The 22,658-nt window shown below is 36.8% G+C and overlaps 1 protein-coding gene across 2 annotated transcripts in view; it reads right to left on the bottom strand.

Annotated features, from left to right (window-relative positions):
- The window catches only part of URI1 (URI1 prefoldin like chaperone), a 68,361-nt gene extending 46,033 nt beyond the window's left edge, over positions 1-22,328 (bottom strand). Inside the window, exon 1 of one of the 2 annotated variants that reach the window (XM_041743167.1) lies at positions 21,918-22,328. In XM_041743167.1, coding sequence (XP_041599101.1) covers positions 21,918-22,028 — 111 coding nt within the window. In that variant the 5' untranslated portion in view covers positions 22,029-22,328. Of the gene's footprint in view, positions 1-21,090; positions 21,127-21,917 lie in introns of those variants that run through there. The other variant, XM_041743168.1, reaches the window with a different exon arrangement.
- Positions 22,329-22,658: the final 330 nt, after the last annotated feature.

Genomic DNA, 22,658 nt, shown 5'->3' on the forward strand with positions numbered 1-22,658 from the left:
TTGAATGGCAATTTTAAAAATAACACTGTTTTCAAAGATTATGAATTGTTTTTAAATTGCCCACTAATAAAAATTTTAAACAAAAATCTCAAATACTACAACACCATTTGAGATACAGAGAAACTAAGGGATACAAGCCAAAATGCTCAATACAAGGCCATGTGAAAAAGACAGCAGCAGCATCTGGTTTGAAACACACTGCTTTAGTTCACCATTCTAAACACCAATATTGCCTCTTGTCTCTCTTGCTCAATGTTTCACCCAAAAATCACACGACTTTGGGGGGGGGGGGCTGTCACTAAATTCCTATTATAACATTTAATTCCTGAAATAAATGTCCTCCTTTGGTACATTTTAAATACTAAGGCAGCAATCCTGTATCAAAATACATGCTGTAATCAGATACCCAACCATACTACACATTAACTCAGCATAAAAAGTCCGTTTTAGAATGAAGATCTCTCAGTAAGTATCAATCACATAGCAACACTTAATAACAGTGGTAATATATAATAGAGTACTGACTTTACATCTGGAAGAACCAGGCTAAAACTACATCAATCCATTTCACTGTTTCTGATTTGGCAGTAATTATAAAATAGACAAACAGAATTAAATGTAAATTGAAAAAGAAAAAATCTTCATGAAATCCTTTTCATAAAGTTCCTCTTTAACAACCCCATTAAAAGATGAGACCCAAAAAACAGTCAGGATGCTTTCCAATCCCAATGCATGTGTTTCCAAGCATGAAGTGAGCCAAAAGCACAAAAAGAAAAGCCCTGCAAACCATAAGAGCAGAATGTTCATTAACCTCTACATGATAATCCTTTCGTAGCTGCATATTAACTAGTTACATATTCATAATCATTTACATTATTTAAAGGACCTTCGATGAAATTTTCTAAGCAATATCCATTAGTGACAGTGTTAAAGGTTATAGAAGATAGTCTACTTAATGTTTCCAGGAAGCCTTTTTAATTAGTAAATATGTAAATTTGGCACATATGCTTTTTATGTTTAAAAAACAAGTCCCTAGTAGAATGGCATGTGTTCTTACATCACCCCCCACGGTCTAGTCTCCACTTTGCTTTAGCTATCTTTTCCCCACCCTACCATCCCCCTAACCCCCTTCCCTTTCCTAAAGTAGTCTCCCCAAGAACAGACATTAAAGGATAAAAAAACAAAAATCCATTTCACAATTTATAACAAATTTTCACCATCAAAATATTGTTTTACATTAAAGTCTTTATTAATTACATTCAGGATTTAGAACAACAGAGACTTCTGTTAGGTGAAATCAAAGGTATAGGCTCTGTATTCTGAGCATCAGAAATAAAGGAAAAGGGGAGAGAGGCAGGTATGATAATACCTAGAACAGCTTTCTGATAGGACTACAGTTATCTTTGTTTACATGAGTTTCATAGCCCAGTTACTTCCCCAAACCATTTAAACCCAAGCAGTTATACTGTTTATTTTGAAGGATCATTCTAGTTCTCTTGTCTTTTACAGCAAGTTATTCAAAAGAAAATATTAGTAAATTTCTACAACTTCAACTGTCAAGGAAAATTTTAGAAGAAAGAAAAATCTGATTATTTAAAGTGGAATCTGCATGGGTTAAAAAGAGTATCTAATTTTCCTTCAGAAAATGGACTCAGATTAATTCCTTTAAGTATTAAATAAAATGAACCTGCTTCTGTAAGAAACTCTTGAAAAACAAAGTAAAACAACAAAAAGCATTTCATTACTTTGTTGTCCTTCACAGAAGCTTTTTAAAGTAAGATGGCTACCAAGCAACAGTAATAGTTTTTTAAGTTAAACCTGCCCAAACATGCAACTATTACTCCTGAAGAAAAAAATCTTACTGAATCATTTTCATAAAAAGAATTGGTTAGTAGGCTTCAACTATTAAAATAATTGACCTAGTAAATTCTTTAATGTGACATAATCGCACTTAGAGCCAGAAACTTATAAATAAAATATGTGCTTATGTAGTAGCACAGCACTAAGACCACAGCAAAGAAAAAGGACTAGGAGTTGACTTATCACTTTTTAAGACACATTCTATCATCAGGAGTCTTTACCAACAACCCAGTACTGAGAAGGTCCGCGGTGCACTTTGTAATTCAAAACTGCCTTACCCTAGGAGTAGTAACAATGGTATATGCCAAGACTTCATAAGATGAAGATCAAGCTACCACAGCTCACTAAGGTAGGTTATAACCTCTCCTTAAAGCAAAGAAACCCATGTGCAAAACTGAAGTATCTTATCCAGTATTATGCAACTCTGCCCAGGAACCGGTATGAGATCAAATCAGTTTTAGAACCAGGCCTATCTAACCTCAAAGCCCATACTCACTGGATTGGACTATCTCCAACCATCATGCATCTTACTGGGTAACAGAAGAAAAGCAGCTATTTGCATCTACGGTCTTTCTTTTGTAAAACACTGACTGCTGCTGCTACTTCTCCACTTCATCCACAAACCCACATGCACACATAAAGAAGATCTTACGAATGTCAGTAAAAGCAAATAAGCTTGAATTCACCAACTGTCTAATAAAAACCCTCATTTCTTCTGATGCCTCATACAGCTCTTAGGTCAAGTGACTATAAATAGATTTCCCAAGCCCCATACACTTCTGTGCATTGAGGGGCGGGGGGAAGGAGAAAGGCTAGGCCTCTAATTACTATCACATCTCATCATATTTTTGAGGCAGTTGTTACTGAGTTAGATGCCCAGGATGACAACGGTAGACAACGAGCCCAACAATCTCTTTTTCTTGATGTCAGTGTCTAGCTAACATACATGCAAGTTCTGTTACGAAGGTTAAAGTAATACTTGGTAAATTTTAAAGTCAATAAAATACATGGAACATGGAAATAACAATTCCTCTGGTGTTTTTCCTCAGAAGTAACTTTCTAAAAATTATTTTACAGAGGAAGAAATGAATGATTTACCTTGTATAAGATCCCCATTATTTATTTCCATTTGTGCTATTTATTTTGGTAAGAGACCACAAGGGGGCATCCACCCGAGAGTCTTCCCTGTTAAACACGGTGCCACATTAAAATTAGACTGGAACAGAAAGCCTGAACGGGTATGCTTGCATAAGTCTCGAATGATACTTCTCTCAAACAAGCTCCACTTCACTTCTAAAACCCCCTTTACCTCTATTTCGATTTCAAATTCTCCCTGTACGGGTTGATATACAGAATAATAATCTGAGGATTGTATTAATCAGAGCTGTCTAAATTTATACAATGTACTGCTCTTGTTAGATTGTCTTCAGACAGACCGTCCAATTTTGGGTTTTAAAGCTGCTGCTGAATCAAAAGGAAAAAGTATCAGCGGTGGCTAAAACCAATGGATACTACACATGTACTGTTATCTGACAATTACTTAAATGGTTGAAAATAATTTCTTCAAGGACATATTGTCAGTTAATTACATAGACGTATAAACGTCATTAGCAAAGTACACAGAGAGTGTACTTCAACAAAACTAGTGAAATATTACAAGTCTTCTTAATAAGCTCTTTGTAAAGAAGGAATTGACTATAGGCTCTTAAAATAAAAACAGCAATAAATCGTAATAAACTGCAACAAACTGAGTATTTCTACATAAAAATATCAAATAAATTTACTTTCTAAATATGCTGAAAGTCAAAACTACCAAAACTGCTACCAAAAGTTTAACTCCAATTATATAGAGCCACTTGTTAATAACACTTAAATGTCCTTATTCAAAAATGTAGTTAGGATGGAATCAAAATGATCACCTTAATCCTTTTACATTTAGCCCAGTTTTCTCCTACACAGGCTTCTAATGCACTCTCACATTCGAACTCAGTCTCTTTATACACAAATACTAGATTACATCTAACATGCTTTGTACTGTACATCCCACCCCCTTCATGGTTCCACCTACAAATTAGGGCTTTTTTTTTTTTTTCTTTCAGTTATTACTCATAATACCATGTATAAAGATACAGTTTTGTCACACTGGAAGTATCAGAGACTGATAACATATGCATCCAGCAATATGTCTAAAAATGAAGACTCTGATGTTTGGAGGGTTCTGTTTTTAGGATTACTTGAATTGAGAATCCAGGAAACTCTAACTGTACTGGCTGAAAGCCTAATGAGTTATTATGGGCCATGTCTACTTAATTCATCAATGTACTCACCTGCCATACGGTAATGTATCAAGACCTTTTTAAAAAGTATAGGTTTATCATCACCTAGCCAAAAACCTCAGTAGATATGTTTCTCAATTTAGAACTTTCATAACAAAGTAATACAGTACACATAATATACATTATGAAAAGCCAACCCCCAATGAAACCCACTTTGAATCAAATACAGTAACACCGGCAACAAAACATATGAATATTCAAAGTAAGTGGAATAAGTGCCTCACTCAAATCAGCTCCAATCAGTTTGTCAACAAATGAATATGCCACATACTTAGGCATAACTTTGTTTTCGGTGCTTTTTAGACTTCTGAATTGCAGATTGGGGATTGTGACCTGTATTTCTGAATGTGAAATAATGCTTGAATTGCAGCTTGCATGCCTACTGTTTTACCAGAGATACCATTTTGTCTCCTTCTCTTGTATTTACATCACTGATCCATTTTGAATTAGTTTTGTATACTGGCCATTGACTGCTGAGTTTGAGAAAATTGAGGATATTGTCATCTAAAGGTTCATAATCTGAGGCTTAATTTATATTCTCATCTTTATCATCATTTCTGTCCAGTTGAGCTTCATTATAGGTCAACAGAAAATAACCAAATTAAAGCCCAGAGATTTGAAAAACAAAAGAACTGAAAATACAGAAAAGACCAATAAGAGACCTGTAAAACATTGTATAACTTAAAACCCAGAAAGAAAGAGCAAATGTGATAGAAGCAGTATTTGACCCTACCATGACAAGATTTTCTAAGGTATCAGCCAACATTTAAGAAGCTCCAAGAACCTCAAGCAAGAGAAAAAAAATTACATCAAGGAACAATATACTTACATGAATGAAAACAACCCCCAAGAGAGAAAATTCTCTAAGCAGCAAGCAGAAAAAGCAAGGAGGAAATACAATGCCTTCAAAGTAGCAACTAAAAAAAAAAAAAAAAAAAAAGTAGCAACTAGAAGAGCTACAGCAAACTTCAACAAAAAATGATGGAAATCAGAAAATAAGGTAAAATCTTAAAGTGCTGAAAAAATAACTGAAAATCTCTAATTTTGTAAAGCAAATAGATCCTCCAACGTGAAGGAAAAATAAAAACATTTCCACACAAAAAAGAATTCTTCAACAAATTTTCACTAAAAGAAATACTACAGGTAATCACAGGATGTGATGGAGCTGCTAGCTAACGCCAAGGTGATAATCATTCTGCAATATATAAGTGTATCAAATCAACGTATTATTCACCTTAAGTTAATATAATGGTATATGTCAATTACATTTCAAAGAAGCTGGGGAAAAGTGCTACAGTGGCTATTTAGAGTAACATAAAGGCAGAGAGAACTAAAGGGCAACTGCACAGGTAACTTTAAAAAATAAAGGTAAAAAAAAAAATAAAAAAAAATAAAGGTAAATCAGTATTGATCACATGGAACAATTATATACAGTATTGTGCTTAAAATAGAATTAAAACGCATGAAAACAATAATGCAAGTAGGATGAATAACAAATAGTCGTCGTGATTTCTAGGAAAAATTACCCTAGTAAAAAAAGGATAGTAGAAAGCTACAGCATAAAGTACACAGCATATCTAACACTAACATATATATTACTTATCACCACAGCTAAAAAAAAAAAAAAAAAAAAGTATAAATGAGCTCACAGAGAGGAGAAAATGCAGTACGACACATCTGATTAAATCAAAGGAAGGACCAAACAAACAAATAAATAAAGCAGAGAAAAAAGAACATAAAAGTAGGTCAAACAGACCCACAAGGAGTTACCACTTCACACTCCTTAGGATGGCTCATAAGGAAGGAGGGAGGGGGAGGAAGGGGAGAGGAGAAAAGAGGAAAGGAAGGGGCGGAAGAAAGGGAGAAAGAAGGGAAGGGAAGGGAAGGGAAGGGAAGGGAAGGGAAGGGAAGGGAAGGGAAGGGAAGGGAAAGGAAACAAGGGTTAGCAAGGATGCAGAAAAACTGAAACTCTTGTGCACCAGCAGTGGGAATGTAAGATGGCACAGCCACCACGGAAAACACTAAGGTGTGGTTCCTAGAAATCAAACACAGGATTACGTACGATCCAGCAATTCCACTTCTGGTTATGGACCCAAAAGGGTTGAAAGCAAGGTCTCAAATATGTCTGTACACTCACAGCAGCATTATTCACAATAGACAAAAGGTGAAAGCTATTCATTCATGTCCATCAATGAATGATTAACAAAATCCAATGTATACATACAATAGGGAATACTATTCAGCCTTTAAAAATTAAGAAGTTCAGGGATCCCTGGGTGCTGCAGCGGTTTGGCGCCTGCCTTTGGCTCAGGGCGCGATCCTGGAGACCCGGGATCGAATCCCATGTCGGGCTCCCGGTGCATGGAGCCTGCTTCTCCCTCTGCCTGTGTCTCTGCTTCTCTCTCTGTGTGTGTGTGACTATCATAAATAAATAAATTTTTTAAAAATTAAGAAGTTCAGAAATTTAAAAAAAAAAGTTTAGAAATATACTATAATATGGGTAGACCTTAAAGACATTATGCTGAGTAAAATAATAGTCACGAAAGGGCAAATACTGTAAGTTTCTACTTATGTGAGATCCTACAGTAGTCAAATTTATATAGACAGAATGTAAAATAGTAGTTGCCACCACATGGAGGAAGGCATAACAGAGTTACTTCCTAATGCATAGTTTGTTTTACAACATAAAGAAAGTTCTGGAGATGAATGGTCAGAATGGTTGCAAAACAACCTAAATGTACATAATGTATCTGAAATGTACATTTACAATTATTCAAATGATTGTATGTTAGACATATTTTATTCCAATTTTAAAAAGAAAAAAAGTCAAGTAGAACGGTGACAGAATGAAAGCATTTCAATAACCTCCTAATATAGAAACTAACTAAATAGCCTAAGTAAAAGGGTATTCAGACTGAAGTTTTAAAACCACACTATATGCTATTTATATATTTTTTTATTTTTATTTTTTAATTTTATTTATTCATGAGAGACACAGAGAGAGAGGCAGAGACACAGGCAGAGAGAGACACAGGCTCCATAAAGGGAGCCCAACGTGGGACTCGATCCCAGGTCTCCAGGATCACGCCCTCAGCCAAAGGCGGCACTAAACCGCTGAGCCACCGGGGCTGCCCTATATGCTATTTATAAACAGACATGCTAAACATTAACAGATTGAACTTAAAAGATATATTATGAAAAGAAACAAAACCAAAATAAGCTCATGTAATCATACTAATACTCGATGAAAAACTCAAAAACAAAAAGCATCAGGAGAGATATGAATATTTTAGAATGATAAAAATATCAACTCACCAGTAAGTTATAACAGTATTAAATTTGTGTGCACCAAACAACACAACCTTAAACAGTATAGAACAAAGGATGGATAAAACAGAGAAAAATATAAATTCACAACCCTAGTGGAAATTCTAATACACAACTAACTCTTTGCAACTGATAGAATTAGCAAATAAAAAAACTCACCAAGGATATAAAATACCGAACACTACATGTAACCAACTTGAGCTAAGAAACATAAAAAACTCAAAAACTGCAGAACTCACTTTCTTTCCAAATAAATTATGGAACACGGACTAAAACACATCATATAGTGGGCCACAAGGTAAGTCCTAAATTTCAGTTTTGTAAGCTGTGTTCTCTGACCAGAATAGAAGTAAATACACTGTCATACTCAATGTTAAGAAATTAACAGATTTCCAAATGGGCCAATGAACAAATTACAATAGAAATCAGAAAATATTTTAATTGGGTGACGATGAAAATAATACACAAAATATGTATACGTATATACGAAATCATCACCTTAGATCACCTTAAATGGTACGAAAACTTAAAACTCAAAATGCCTATGTTACAATGAAAAGCAAAAATCAGTGACTTGATTTCATCTCTACCAGCTCTCATCTCAAAAAGCTAGAAAAAAAAATCATAACCAAAGGGAAATTTTTAAAAGGAAGATTAAAAACAAATAATGATAAAGGGACTCAACTTACTAAAGAAAAAAGTCAAAAATTGCTCCTTAAAAGATTGATTAAACTGATAAACTCATAGAAAGACAAATCAAGGAATCAAGGAGAAAAACACATGCACACAAATTGCAAATAAAAGGAACTTTTATAAGGATATCATTACCAAATCTGTAGATATTAAAAAGGGAATATTATGAATAACCCAAGGCCAATAAATATGAAAACGCAAAAAGAAAAATTCCCTGAAAACCCCATGTCTAAAACTGACACAATCAGAAATAGAAAATATGAATAGTCCTTTTACAAACAGAAATTAAGACCATATTTTAAAATATCAACAGAAGACAATACTAGGTCTAGACAGCTTCACTGATAAATTACTTCAAACACTTAAGTTACAAAACAATACCAGTAGTACACAAGTTTTTTTTAATAAAGTGCACAAAAATGAGTTATTTTATGAGGCCAACATAACCCTGACACCAAAACCAAACATGATCATTACAAAAACAAAATGAAACAAAAACTACTACACACTAATATCCCTCACGAAACACAAGATGCCATAACAAAATATGAAATTTGATCTGACATTATATGAAAAGATAAACACATCATAACAAGGGGACTTTTTTCCAGAAATACAATGGTGTTTCAGTATTTTAAAAATGACATTAACTCAGTGCATTAACATCTCAACAAAGAAAAAGCAGGCAATAATATTCAACATCTATTCATGATAAAATGACCAAACTAGGAACAAGAGAACATTTCCTTATTTTCATAAAGACTATCTACAAAAAACCTAAAGCAAACATCATTTGTTTGATAAAATATTTAAAGCTGTTTCCCTGATATGCAGAACTAGATAAGGAAGCCTACTATCACTACTTTTATTCAACACTGTATTAAAGGTCATCCATCAATCAATAAGAAATAAAATAACTAGAAAGAATAAAACTATTATTCAGACAATATGCCTGTATACATCTATACACAAACTATCAGAATATAGATGTAACAGTCAACATATAAAAATCAAGCATGAGACCACATATCAGCAAAAAACAAACAACAAATAAATTATAAAATGCAATTAAAAGTAACAAATATCAAGGAATAAATGTAAAATACATACAAGAATGACATACTTAGGGATCCCTGGGTGGCGCAGCGGTTTGGCGCCTGCCTTTGTCCCAGGGCACGATCCTGGAGATCCGGGATCGAATCCCACATCGGGCTCCCGGTGCATGGAGCCTGCTTCTCCCTCTGCCTGTGTCTCTGCCTCTCTCTCTCCCTCTCTCTCTCTCTGTGATTATCATAAATAAATAAAAAATTAAAAAAAAAAAAAAAAAAGAATGACATACTTAAAAGCCAATACCAGGAGACCGTGGGTGGCTCAGCAGTTTAATGCCTGCCTTCGGCCCAGGGCATGACCCGAGTCTGGGGATCGAGTCCCACATCGGGCTCCCTGCATGGAGCCTGCTTCTCCCTCTGCCTCTGCCTCTGCCTCTCTCTCTGTGTCTCTCTCATGAATAAACAAATAAAATCTTAAAAAAAAAAAAAAAAAGCCAATACCAAGAGAAGAACTAGAGATATACCATGTTCATCGATTAGAAAATTTAGTGTAAAAACATCATTAGTCCCCCAACTAATCCTTAGATTCTCTGCATTCTAAACAAAACCACAACAAGTTATTAAGTACGGAAAAACTGATTCTAAAATATTCATGAAAAAGCAAAGGCTCAAGAATAGTAAAGGCAATCACAAAGATGAACAAAGTTAAAAGAATTTTCTACTAGATACCAAGGCCTAGCAAGACAATATGGTATTTATGCCAGGATAGGAAAATACCACAATAAAATAGAAGAGAAAACGGATTATACATACATGATTTACATAATTTGTGAAAAAGACATACTCAGTAAGGAATTAGAGCTATACCTTAGGAGTGCTACATGCTAGGAATAAGAGCAATACTCAAAGAGATCAAAAAAATTTTCAACTAGATGCTAAAAGAAAACTTTCTCATGTTTGAAAATGTAACATCTTCTAGAGTCTCTATCATTTTTCATTCCAATGTCTGGCACACAATAAACAATTACAAGGCAGCCTATGAAAATAGGAGAGCAGCTGATGAAAAACCAAGAGTAAAAATAAACAACAGAAAGAGACCCTCATTTGATTTACATATTACACTTATAAGACACTTTAGAATATATTCATGAAAATAGAGCAAAGGTTGGAGACACCAATTCTAGAGGCCCAGAATCCACTTAAATAATGTGAAGACAAATTCTGTAAATAAAAAATACAATAACTGAGACTACACATTTAGTAAGTGGGTTTACTAGCAGATTAGATACATAAGAAAAGAGGACTGTGAATAGGAACAGTCCTTAATAGACAGTATCTAAATCGACATACAGAGCAAAGGAGGGTAGGACCAAAGATGAAGCAAAAATCCTAAAGCAGATAAAAGAAAAAGTATACAAATTCTTCAGACAAGGAAATGACTGACAGAAAACTAACAAATGAAGAAAAGTCAAAAGATAACAGAATGGCATATTAAAAGTGTTGGGGGGGCAGCCCAGGTGGCACAGCAGTTTAGCACCGCCTACAGCCCAGGGCGTGATCCTGGAGACTGGGGATCAAGTCCCACATCAGGCTCCCTGCATGGGGCCTGCTTCTCCCTCTGCCTGCTTCTCCCTCTGCCTGCTCGCTCGCTCTGTGTCTCTCATGAATAAATAAAAAATAAAATAAATATAAAAAAATAAAAGTGTTGGGGGAAGGAGTCAACAACCTACCAACTTAAAATAAAATAAACATGAAAACAGAATGTTTAAAACCATAATAATCCTAATGTTTCTGGGTTAAAAACAGATGTAGAGGTAAAATACATGACAATAAGAGAAATAAAATAGGGTTGGTCAATGAAATTAAACTATCAAAAATTAAGTGCCCCTGTGTAGCTCAGTCAGTTAAGCAATTGCCTTCGGCTCAGGTCATGATCCCAGGGTCCTGGGAACAAGCCCCACATGGGGCTCCACATCAGGCTCCACACTGGGCATGGAGCCTGCTTAAGATTCTCTCTCGCTTTCATGCTGCCCCTCCCCCTGCCCTGCCTGTGTAAGCACACACTCACTCGCTCTCTCTAAAAAATAAAAAAATAAAAAATAAAAGAAGTCAAAGGTTTAGGAACAGTTATCAAATCCATAAACAGGATTTTTTTTTTTTTTTTTTGCTTTGCTATATTGCATTAGTATTTCTTTAAAACAATAGGGGGCAGCCTCAGTGGCCCAGCAGTTTGGCGCCACCTTCTGCCTAGGGTGTGATCCTGGAGACCCAGGACTGAGTCCCATGTCAGGCTCCCTGCATGGAGCCTGCTTCTCTCCCTCTCCCTCTGTGTCTCTGCCTCTCTCTCTGTCATGAATAAATAAAATCTTATAAATAAATAAATAAATAAATAAATAAATAAATAAATAAATAAAACAAGAGGAAACATATTTAGGGTATTCTGACCTCCTAAAAAATAGTCATTATTTTAAGATACAGTAAATAAGTGAGGAGTAGCCAGAAATGAACCTAAAAACTGAGTCAGACAACACACGGGTCTCAAATCACATTTTACTGACCCTGGATGTTACACTACATATAGTGGGACTTAGGATGATTAAAGTGACATAATTCTATTTTCATTGTTAAAAAAAAAAAAACTCAAAAATAGGTAGAAGGGGAGTAAGAGTAGAACTGTCAAGACCAGGTAGCAATTACCACCAGATAAGAAATGATACCTTGAAAATGGCAGTGGAAATAAGAAATACCCAATTCAAGGAATTAAACATATTGTTCTCTAGGTTTTGGCCACCTTATTCTTCTAGTCTTACCTCTTTTTGCTTAATATCTTAAATTAAATTGAGTAATACTCTGAGAAAATAAGACTAGTTTATAAAGCAAAACCAGTTTACCCTTCAAACCAATAATCACATCTCTAGGACTTCACATGAAATCACTTAACTAATGAGAAAACATACAGAGAGTGATCCACTGAAACACTATTTGCATTATCAAGAGACTGAAAACCACCAAACATCCATCAAAAAGATATACCAGCTGAATACCTGACAATATACCCACACAACAGAGTACTATGCAGTCATAAAATATGAAGAAGATCTCTCTGAACTACAGTAATTCCTAAGTATAAATTTAATGAGAAAAACAAGGGGCAAAATATAACATGCTCCCTGGTGTGTAAGAAGGTGGGAAGGAAGGTAAGAGTATATCTTAAATTTTATTTTTAAAGAAAAACAGAGGGAGGAGAAACTAGAATTTACTGAGAATATCAACTGGGATAGGTAAAAGAATGGAATTAATTATCTCAGTATATCTTTTGATACAATTGTGATTTTAAACCATATAGAAGTTTTATGTACTCATAAAACAAAATTGAATGAAACTGATAAAAAATCAAACACTATAATTCAATACAAATAGAAACTGTACATCAAATCCAAAAGATAAGTGCACAGAAAAAGTAGTAATAACTCAAGCACTTTGAGATAAGTAACCTAACTCTATACCCTAAGGGGTTAATTCTATAACAAATGGAACTTCAAGGAAATCTTGAACTTCACAGGATCTGCTGTTGGCAGTGATGTTAATGTAGTAATTCTAAAACTATTTTGTGTATATGAGGGATACAACAAATAGATATCGACATTGTTGAGAACCAAAGTTTTAACTATGGAAGAAGAGAAATTCAAATATAGATGGCAGACCCTGTGGTAACAGATCTGAAAAAAGTGTCAAGACCCACAGAACAGTTGTAGTTTTCAACTTTCTTTTTTAAGTAGTTCTAATCATTTGCAAAGATTGGCATTTCATGACTTCTTTTTTTTTTCCTTAATATTTTATTTATTTATTCATGAGAGACACAAAGAGAGAGGCAGAGACACAGGTAGAGAGAGAAGCAGGCTCCATGCAGGGAGCCCGACGTGGGACTCGATCCAGGACTCCAGGACCATGCCCAGGGCCGAAGGCAGGCACTAAAACCGCTGAGCCATCCAGGGATCCCCCATTTCATGACTTCTTAAACGTCTTCCAAAAAATAAAGAAAATTTACTTAGTAAAAGAATAAAATTCATTTTACCTTACAAATTGTTATGAGTACAATGAACCTTTTTACAAGTCTAAGGTACATTACAGGATCCTAGTGACTGTATGTTTCCTGTCTTATTTCATCACCCCAGTAATTATACTTCATGATTATTATTTCTAACCATGCTTTAAAAAAAAAGGAACTATATAATAAAATATTTTTTAAAAATCATGAAATCACTTACAAGGATACTGCAACCAATAGAGAAAAATTATCCTTCAGTTTCCTTACTGTATTGTCCAAAGTATACCACCATCTTTCAAAAAAATATAAAGGCCTAGAGATACTATCTTTGTCTGTTTTTAACAATTCAGAAATCTTCATTTTCTGTCCATAATGGCAAGGAGAAAAAAAGCAACAAAGGAAGATATTTCACAATTATTAAACAAATTAGAATATGAATTTTAAAAATGTCCACTCTCTTGACCACTGCTGCCCAACAGAATTTTCTTTGATGACAGCTTCAAAATCAGCACTGTCCAACACAACAATGTATGGCTATTGAGCACCTGAAATGTGGCCAATCTGAATGAGATTTTTAAATTGTATTTAATTCTTTTGAATTTTAAATTTAATACATGTGGTTAGTGACCACCATATTTGCACTAGACAAAAATCATGGTAAGCATAATAATATAAATTAAATCTCAGATTATGAATCTTCAGATGACAACATCCTAAATTTTCTCAAACTCAACAATCATGGGCAATATACAAAATTAACTCAAAATGGATCAGTGATGTAAATATAAAAGCTAAAACCAGAGAACTCCTAGAAAAAAGCAGATATAAATCTTCATGACCCTGGACTTGGCATGTGCTTAGATATGACACTAAAAGCATGAGCAACAAGAGAAAAAAATAAATAAACTAGACTTCATCAAAATTAAAAACTTTTGCACAAAGGACGTTATCAAGAGAATAAAACAATCTGTAAAATGGGAGAAAATATTTGCAAATCATATAACTAATAACAATTTAATACCTTAGAATAAAGAACTACAGGACAAAAAGACAACCCAACCTGAAAATGGGCAAAGAATCTGAATAGACATTTCTCCAAAGACGACATATGAATGGCTAATAAACACATGGTAAGATACTCAACATCCTTAGTTATTAGAAAAATGCAGTCAAAACCACAATCAGCTCCATACCTATTAGGACAGCTATAATCAAAAATAATGGAAAATAAGTGTTGGCAAAGATGTGGAAAAATAGGAAACCTCATGCACTGCTGATGTAAAATTATGCAAATGCTGTGGAAAAACCGTTGGGCCCTTCTTCAAAAAGTTAAATATAGAATTACCATATGACTCAGCAATTCCACTCCTAGGTACGTTCCATGAAGAACTGAAGACAAGGACCCAGATACTTGTACACCAAAGTTCACAGCAACATTCCTCTCACAAGAGCAAAAAAGTGGAAACAAACCATGTTTGAACAAGCAAATGTGGTATATACATACAATGGAATATTGTTCAGTCACAAACAGAAATGAGGTTCTAATACCCAACATGGATGAACCCTGAAAACATTAGGCTACATGAAATAAGTCACAAGAGGGCAAAGGTCATATGATTCCACTTATATGAAACACCTAGAATTGGTAAATTCATATAGACAGAAAGCAGGTTAGAGGTAACCAGGGGCTCAAGAGAGGGGAGAATGAAAATTACTGCTTGATGGTTACAGACTTGAAAACACTGTTGAAAACACTGTTTTGGAAACAGTGGTGATGGCTGCAACACAGTGAATAGAATTAATGCCATGAAAATGTATGGTTAAAATGGCAAATTTTATTTCATATATATTTTATTACAATAAATAAGATCGTTGGAATGAAAGATCTCTAAATTCTATTTCTTTATTCACTCCTACAAGTTTTTAAGCTTCTTGAGGTCGGCCTAAGGGAAAGACAGCCAAAAGAGATCTTTGATCGAACCTTGGACAGAAACGAGCTATAAAAAACATTTTTAGAAAAACTGAGGAAATCTGAATATATTAAATAGTAACACTGTGTGCCAATATTCATTTCTTGGGTGTGAAAAAAAATACTATGTTTACGTAAGAATATGACCCTGTTCTAATAGAATATGTGCTTAAGTATTAGAGATATGAGAACGTCTGCAACTTACTTTCAAATGGTTCAACAAGAAAAAAAAAAGAAAAAATATAGACATATAAAGAAAAATACAAAATATTACTGATAACTCTAAACTATTCTTTAAACTTTTCTGTTTTACAGTTTTTCAAAATAAACGGTTGTAGCTTCAACAAGAAAAAATTGCCCGAGGGCAGACTAAAAAGATTGGTACTCAACACCAATGTGGAGATGAAGGAAAGAATGACACAACCTAAAAGATTTGGAAACCCATACTAAAAACACTAGATGAGAAGACAAAATCAAGCACGTATAGTTAAAGCATAGATGCTGCATCTCCTGTATCCTTTCCCCACTAGTGTTTTGGAACTATTCTTGTTTTGTACTCTGATCTGGAGGCCTAACGTGATGCAAATGGGGCTTTTTTCCTCTTGAAATATTGTATCATAATGTTTATTAAGAAATTCCTAAAGACTGAAACCAAAATTGTTTTTTCTCACAGCACATGACTGGCATGATAAGTGCTAACAGTAACAAAAACAAACTGTTCTAAAAAAATATATAATTCACAAATAATTAGTTCTAAAAACTCCTTTACTTAAAAAAATATATCTTCAGTCATGAACTAATTCTTACAACTTGGCCTTTCTTAGAGGTGGGGGGATAAAAGAGAGAACCTCAACATTAGATCAAACACACTCTTCAAATTACTTACAATTACTCAATTTAGAAATAGCATTTTCTAGGGGCAGCTGCATGGCTCAGTAGGTTAAGCATCTGATTCTTGATTTCCACTAAGATCATGATTTCAGGGTCAGGGGTTCAAGCCCTGCTACACTCCATGCTCAGCATGGAGCCCGCATGAAATTCTCCTCTCTCCCTCTCCTTAAAAAGAACTAAAACAAAAATAAAAAGAATTTTATAAAATCCAATACCCGTAATTCAGAAAAACTCTCAGCTGACTAGGAATATAGGGAAATTTCCTTAATCTGATAAAAGTAAATATTAAAAACATCCACAGTAAACATCACATTGATGGTGAAATTTTCAAAGTTTACCCCTAACACCCACCATCACCATTTTTATTCAGCCTTGCACTAGAAAATTCTAGTCCGTGCAAAAGGCAAGAAAAATAAAAAATATAAGGATTGGAAGGATAAAATAAGGCAATCTTGAGGAATCACAAGAAAACTTACACTACCAGGTTATCAACATGACATATAAAGCTTATAACTAGTATAGGTTTGGTATTAAGACAAAAAGGCCCTTGGAACAGTCGAAAAATGGACCCACACATATTTATGACAAAGACAATGATGCAATGGAAAGCGAGCAATCTTTCCAAGAAACAGTGAGGGGGCAACTAGGTATGGTAAAAATGAAACCTGACCTCAATCCCCCTGAAAATCAATTTCAGGTAGATTGTAGATCTAAACATGAAAGGCAAAACAATAAAGCTAGACGATAAGAGAATATATTCAGAACATTAGGGTAGGAAAGACTTCCTAAAAACAAGACAGAAAAACAAAAAACACCAATCACAACGGAATGTTAAAAATGAGAATTTCTTCTCTTCATCACAGGACACCATTATAGATTATGGTGTTAGTCAAGCCACAGACTAGCATTCCTGAAAAAGACTCCTATCAAAAGTACATAAAGAACCACATAGTAGTTCTACTACTACTGCTACCATCAATTAGAATATGGCAAACATCCAATTGAAAATGCACAAGGGACGAGCAGGTATTTTACCAAAAACAAACACACACAACAAAAAAGCAAGTAGCTAATAAATATTTGAAAAGGTGATCAATCCCATTAGTCACTGTTAGAATGGAGAGCAAAGATGAAACAGATAAACAGTACCAAGTGGTGATGAGAATGTGCAATAGCTGGAACTTTCACCCACTGCTGACAAGGAATGTAAATTGGTATAACCACTTTGGAAAACAAGCATTATAAGTAGAACTGCAGATAAAAACACCACTAGCAGTTCAGGGCAAAAAGTACAAACCACCCAAATTGTTGACCTGAAAAATTAAGAGAGTCAATGAAGATTCTAACATCAGCCTAGCATACACAGAATGGACCTTATAGAATGCCACCTCACAATCCCATTATCCCTCCCTTTCTTCACACATGAGAAACGGATGCTTGTAATTTAAGACCATTATGATTCTCAAAACACATTCCAATGGCTTCTCATCTCATAAAAATAAAAACCAAAATCCTTACAATGCTCTGATACGGCTCTCACCGTGACTCATTCTGAGCTGGCTGCCCTGACTAGAAAGCTCTTCTCCAAAATACCCTCTCTTACAAAAAACTTTCTTTTCTACCTAGCCTCACCTATCACAAACCATCTGACATTTTACATGTGCCTATGCCATGCCCTTACCACTAGAATCTCCATGAAAGCAAGAACTTTATCTTCCATTACTGTATCCTCAGCAGAGGTGGCATGTAGTAGGTATGTGCCTGCCATGTGGCGGCTACCTGCCTGGCACGCAGCAGCACTTAATATGTGTTCAAAAGTTATATGCTTGGATTCTGGGCTTGGAGAGAACAGCTGTTGTATGAGGTACATGGCTCACAGTTTCTTAAACTATGTGCAGTTTATCATAAGAAATATGAAAACCCTCCATTATATTATTCTCCTTTATGAAGAATTTGAAATATTTAGTGTTAATCCAGGTTCTACATCAGGAAAGTATAAATTATTCCAAATTCTAATTGACAATTACAAGGGCCACTTAGCAGCAATTATAACAAAATGATATGCTCCTGAGCTCTCCAAAGTTACTATTGTCTTCCAAATAAACCTATGAAAACAATACTAAATACCACCTTTTTTTCACACTACAATAAAAATCTCAGTAATTCTGCTAATAAAAGATAAGAGTATCTGGAAATATAAAATGTAGATTTTGTAGAAATATCACCCTGGCCAACAAACCAAATTTTCAACATAATGCAACTCTGAGATAGCAAGATCTGAATATGAGGCAACTTCCCTCGAACAGCCCACTACAGTCCTAATCATAACTTTTGTGGCACAGGTCAGGCTAGAGAGCCTTCAAAGTGGCTCACATTTTCCCACCAAATATTCTACTGCCGTTAGTAAAAACACATTTTAGTTAAAAGAAAAAGAAATGAGCCAAATTACTTCTTGGCCCTGTAATCTTTTGACAGAGAATTAAGAGCAAGTAAAAACTTCAAGGAAAAAAAGGAAAAAGGAAATCAACTGGGGAATGAATGTTTGAATAAATTATATCTATCAATTCTGGAATAACCAAGAAAACAAACCACACTAACTGGTGTTCAAACTGGCCAAGAGCCATTTTTCAGGCCCAGAATGTATTTACCAATTAAAGATACAACATTCCAGTTTTCATTATAATTAAAATAAGTTTTATCAACAGCCTTTATTGAAAGAGCTAAAATCCCATCCAATTTCACTCACTTTTAGCTAAAATAAGAAATGAAATCATGTGCTTTAAAAACACTTAGTGGTGTTTTCCTATATAACTGTGAATGCTTACATGCATATAAACATAACTGTTGAATACTTAGATGCATATAAACATAACTGTAACCATACCATTCTACAATTTTTAATGTCTGCCTAAAAGCTCATACCTATCATGATTTAATCTCCTGTTGGATTTTTAGTTTTTCATTATTAAAAACAAAGCTGCAGGGAACCTTTGTACATGTCTTTTTGATAAATCAAAAAGGAATAAACAGACATTTTAACTAAAAAAGCAAAAAAAGTTTTTGAAAATGTTTTAGCTTTGATGCTATAAATGAAAACAATGTTAAAATATTTGGTCCTGTCCGTTTATTACAGATGTTGCCATTTGTTGAGGCTGCGGCTCATTTATGCCCCTCCTTTATCTTTTTTCCTCATCACTAATTTTTTGTCCTTGTTATGCAGTCCTCCAAAGTATAAACAAGGGAAAAACAGAGAGAGGGACCAACTTGTCATACTTCTTGGCTGAACTTGGGGAAAAAAACAATAAAACAAAAAACAATGATGAGTAACATTTAAACCACATTACCTAGCAGCTGTTCTCAACCAAGGCTCCTAATAAAAATAATGTCCTAAATCTAACTTATCCATTGTATGTAATGAATTAATTTCTCTCCCCTGCATCTAGAGCCTACTAGCTAGTTTAAAAAATAATAATAATAAATAAAAATAAATAAATCATTCAAATGTTAATTCTCTCTCACAGTGAAAAACCCAAGTCCTAGAACACATTTAACTGGATTTATATTTAAAAAGAAAAAAAAAATACTAAGTGCTACGCAAATATAAAGCTATAATGAAATTTCTCCTTCTCTCATTCTAAGAATATCCCAATACTTCTATTTTATTATATTATAGTTAGGTTGGTTTTAAAGCCTAAAAAAAGTCACTCACAAAAAAAAAAAAAAAAAAAAAAAAAGCTGAGTATTTACTAGGTAAAGTTTTCCTACATTAAACTATAATTAAAGTATAGCTATCTAAAAAAAAAAAAAGTATAGCTATCTAACTAGTATATTTTGTGACACTGTGAGTCTCCCGTTAGCTGAAGCAGATCCTTTAAAATACAGTGTAGTCTATTTAGGGAAGGGCTTTATCATGAACTGGGAATGATTTTACATACCCGTGACACACATGCACATGCTGGTTTTATGTGCCAAAACATCACACAACACAGAAAGTAATTTGGTAACACAGTCTACTGAAAATAATTATTTAGGTTCCCACAGGACTGCAACTGAAAAGGCAGTGTTCAAATTAACTATATACCATACCAGAGAGCTGTTCAGAGCACCCCAAAATGTATCCTTTGTATTTCAGCCACACTAACATCAGAATAAAACTAAGGACATCTCTTTTTACCATGACAAGTAGAACACATATCAAGTCAGCATTAGGCACATGTTATACCATGAGAGGCAGGAGTAATCTGTACACAACAGACCAAAGGCAATGGGAACCCCATCTTCTAAGGATCTGTTTCACTTTTCCTAAAAGAACGAAAAATGTAGTTTTCCCAAAAATGAACAAATTGTTCTCATGAAGTGCTTTCTCTCAAAAAAAAAAAAAAAAATCCATGAATGTCTTATAATTTAAATACATAATACTTATGGGATTTAAAAAAAAAAAAAAGCCAAGTTTAAGACCCAGCAGTTGCATAAGGCACTAGAGAAAAATGATTCTCAGAAAAGGAAATCCAATGCACAAAATAATGCAGAACCAGAACAAAGTAGGAAAGAGTCCCACAGCTCATCCTAACAGGGGGGTTTCCAAGCAAACCGGGTTTTTTTTAGGTTCTATGAAAAGTCCCTCATCTAACTGAACTGAGTATATTCACATACCTGGGTAAGTAGTTACCTTTACACAGGCATGTTCAATAGAAGAAGTTAGGGATTCCCACTGTTTACAGTTTTGAAACAACTTCCTAAATAACCCTTTCAATCAAGATTCTTCCAACAGGACGTAGGACATTGTAAGTAAACTAATGCTGCTTTTCGAAGTGAGAATTCCAAGCTTCCAGTTAACAGTGAGAATCTGAAATGCTACAGAACCCAAAGGGGAGAGGTGGAAAAAAAAAAAAAAAATCCCAGCTTAAACAGTAATACCGTATTTCTTAAATCGCGCATGCTTCCTTCCTGTACAGCCCCTGCAAAAAACTTAAAGCCCCTTTAGGGAACGCGGAAGGCTCTTCCCTGTAGGCGGGCAGCGGATTCAAACTCAGGTATTACACGACTGGAGTGAAAGTCCAACAAAACAGCGACCTAGTCCGGGCAGAACCAAACAGCCACAGCTGGAACTGCGCCTGCAGGGTCCCCATTGCGAACCTAAGAAAACTTCGTGCAGTCCGGCAAGAGGCAACAAAGAGTATATACATTTTAGCAACATTGTTTCTTCCTTTCTTAAAGCTACACGGCCTCTCTCCTACAGATACATTGTTTCTTTCTCAGAGATACATTGTTTCTCCCTCTCTTAAAGCTACACGGTCCCTTTCTTAAAGATACGTTCTCTTCCTTAAAGACACATGGTTTCTTCGTTCTTAAAGCTGCAGCGGGGAGCGTTCCCACGCCCCGCCGCCCCCGAACCAGCCCCACGCCCACGCGCCGCGGCGTCCATCCCCTAAGACCTCGCTCCGCCGCGCACGGCAAGCACCGTCGCCTCCCTCTCCCCGCGCGTCCCTGCCCCTCGGAGGTCAAAGGGCTCCAGACAAAAGACAACAAAAGCACGTGACAAAAGTTTCTCCCAGCACTTTCCGTCCGCGGGCCTAGAGGCTGCGCTCCCCGGCCGGCGGGGTCAGGACGCCCCAGGGCTCGGGTCGCCGCGGGGCGGGGGGCGGGGGGAGGGGGCGGACCCCGGGGAGGGGGAGGGGCGGGGAGGGGGCGGCGCCGCCCGAGGTCGCGGGCGGGAGCGCGGGGCCCGGAGCGCGGCCTGTTACCTTTTCCTGCTCCTCGCGGAGCCGCGCCACCGCCGGGGCGCGCAGCGGCGCCGCGGCCGAGGCCGAGGCCGAGGCCGAGGCGGGGGGCCCGGGGTCGGCCGGGGCCTCCATGGCGGGGCGCCGGGACCTCAGCGGGGCGAACGAGTCCTAAACAAATGTTTCCGGAGGCGGCGTGGCCGGCGGCTGCCCAGCGCCCGCGTGCTCGCCCTCATGCGCCGCGCGCCCCGCGCCGAGGAGGCCGCGCCCGCCTTCTCCGCTGCCGCGGCGGCCGCTGCTCGCGTCCGGGCTGCCCGCGGCCGCATCTCACACGTGCATGCCGCCCGCCGCCGCCGCCGCCGCCGCCCCGGGCTCCAAGCAGCAGGCGGGCCGCTCCGGGAGCCGCAGGCGCCCGTCCGGTGCCCGGGCCGAGACGCGCGTCCAGGGCCGGCCGCGCCTCCTCCGCGCCTCCTCCGCGCCTCCCCGGAGGCCCCGCCCCTCGCCCGCGCCCCGCCCCCGCGCCGCACGCCGGGAAGCGCGCGCAGCCTCCGCCCTTGGCCCCGCCCCCGGCCGGGTCACGTGGGGCGGCGCGGGCCGGGGCCGCTGGGAGGAGCCTGCGCGCGCGGCGGGAGGAGCCGGGCTCGTGCACCACCGCCCTTGCTGACAACTTTTTATTTTTAGAGATTTTATTTATTTATTCATGATAGACACAGACAGAGAGAGAGAGAGGCAGAGACCCAGGCGGAGGGAGAAGCAGGCTCCCTG

Source organism: Vulpes lagopus, chromosome 2 (assembly GCF_018345385.1).
Source record: "Vulpes lagopus strain Blue_001 chromosome 2, ASM1834538v1, whole genome shotgun sequence".
NCBI classification, from domain to species: Eukaryota; Metazoa; Chordata; class Mammalia; order Carnivora; family Canidae; genus Vulpes; species Vulpes lagopus.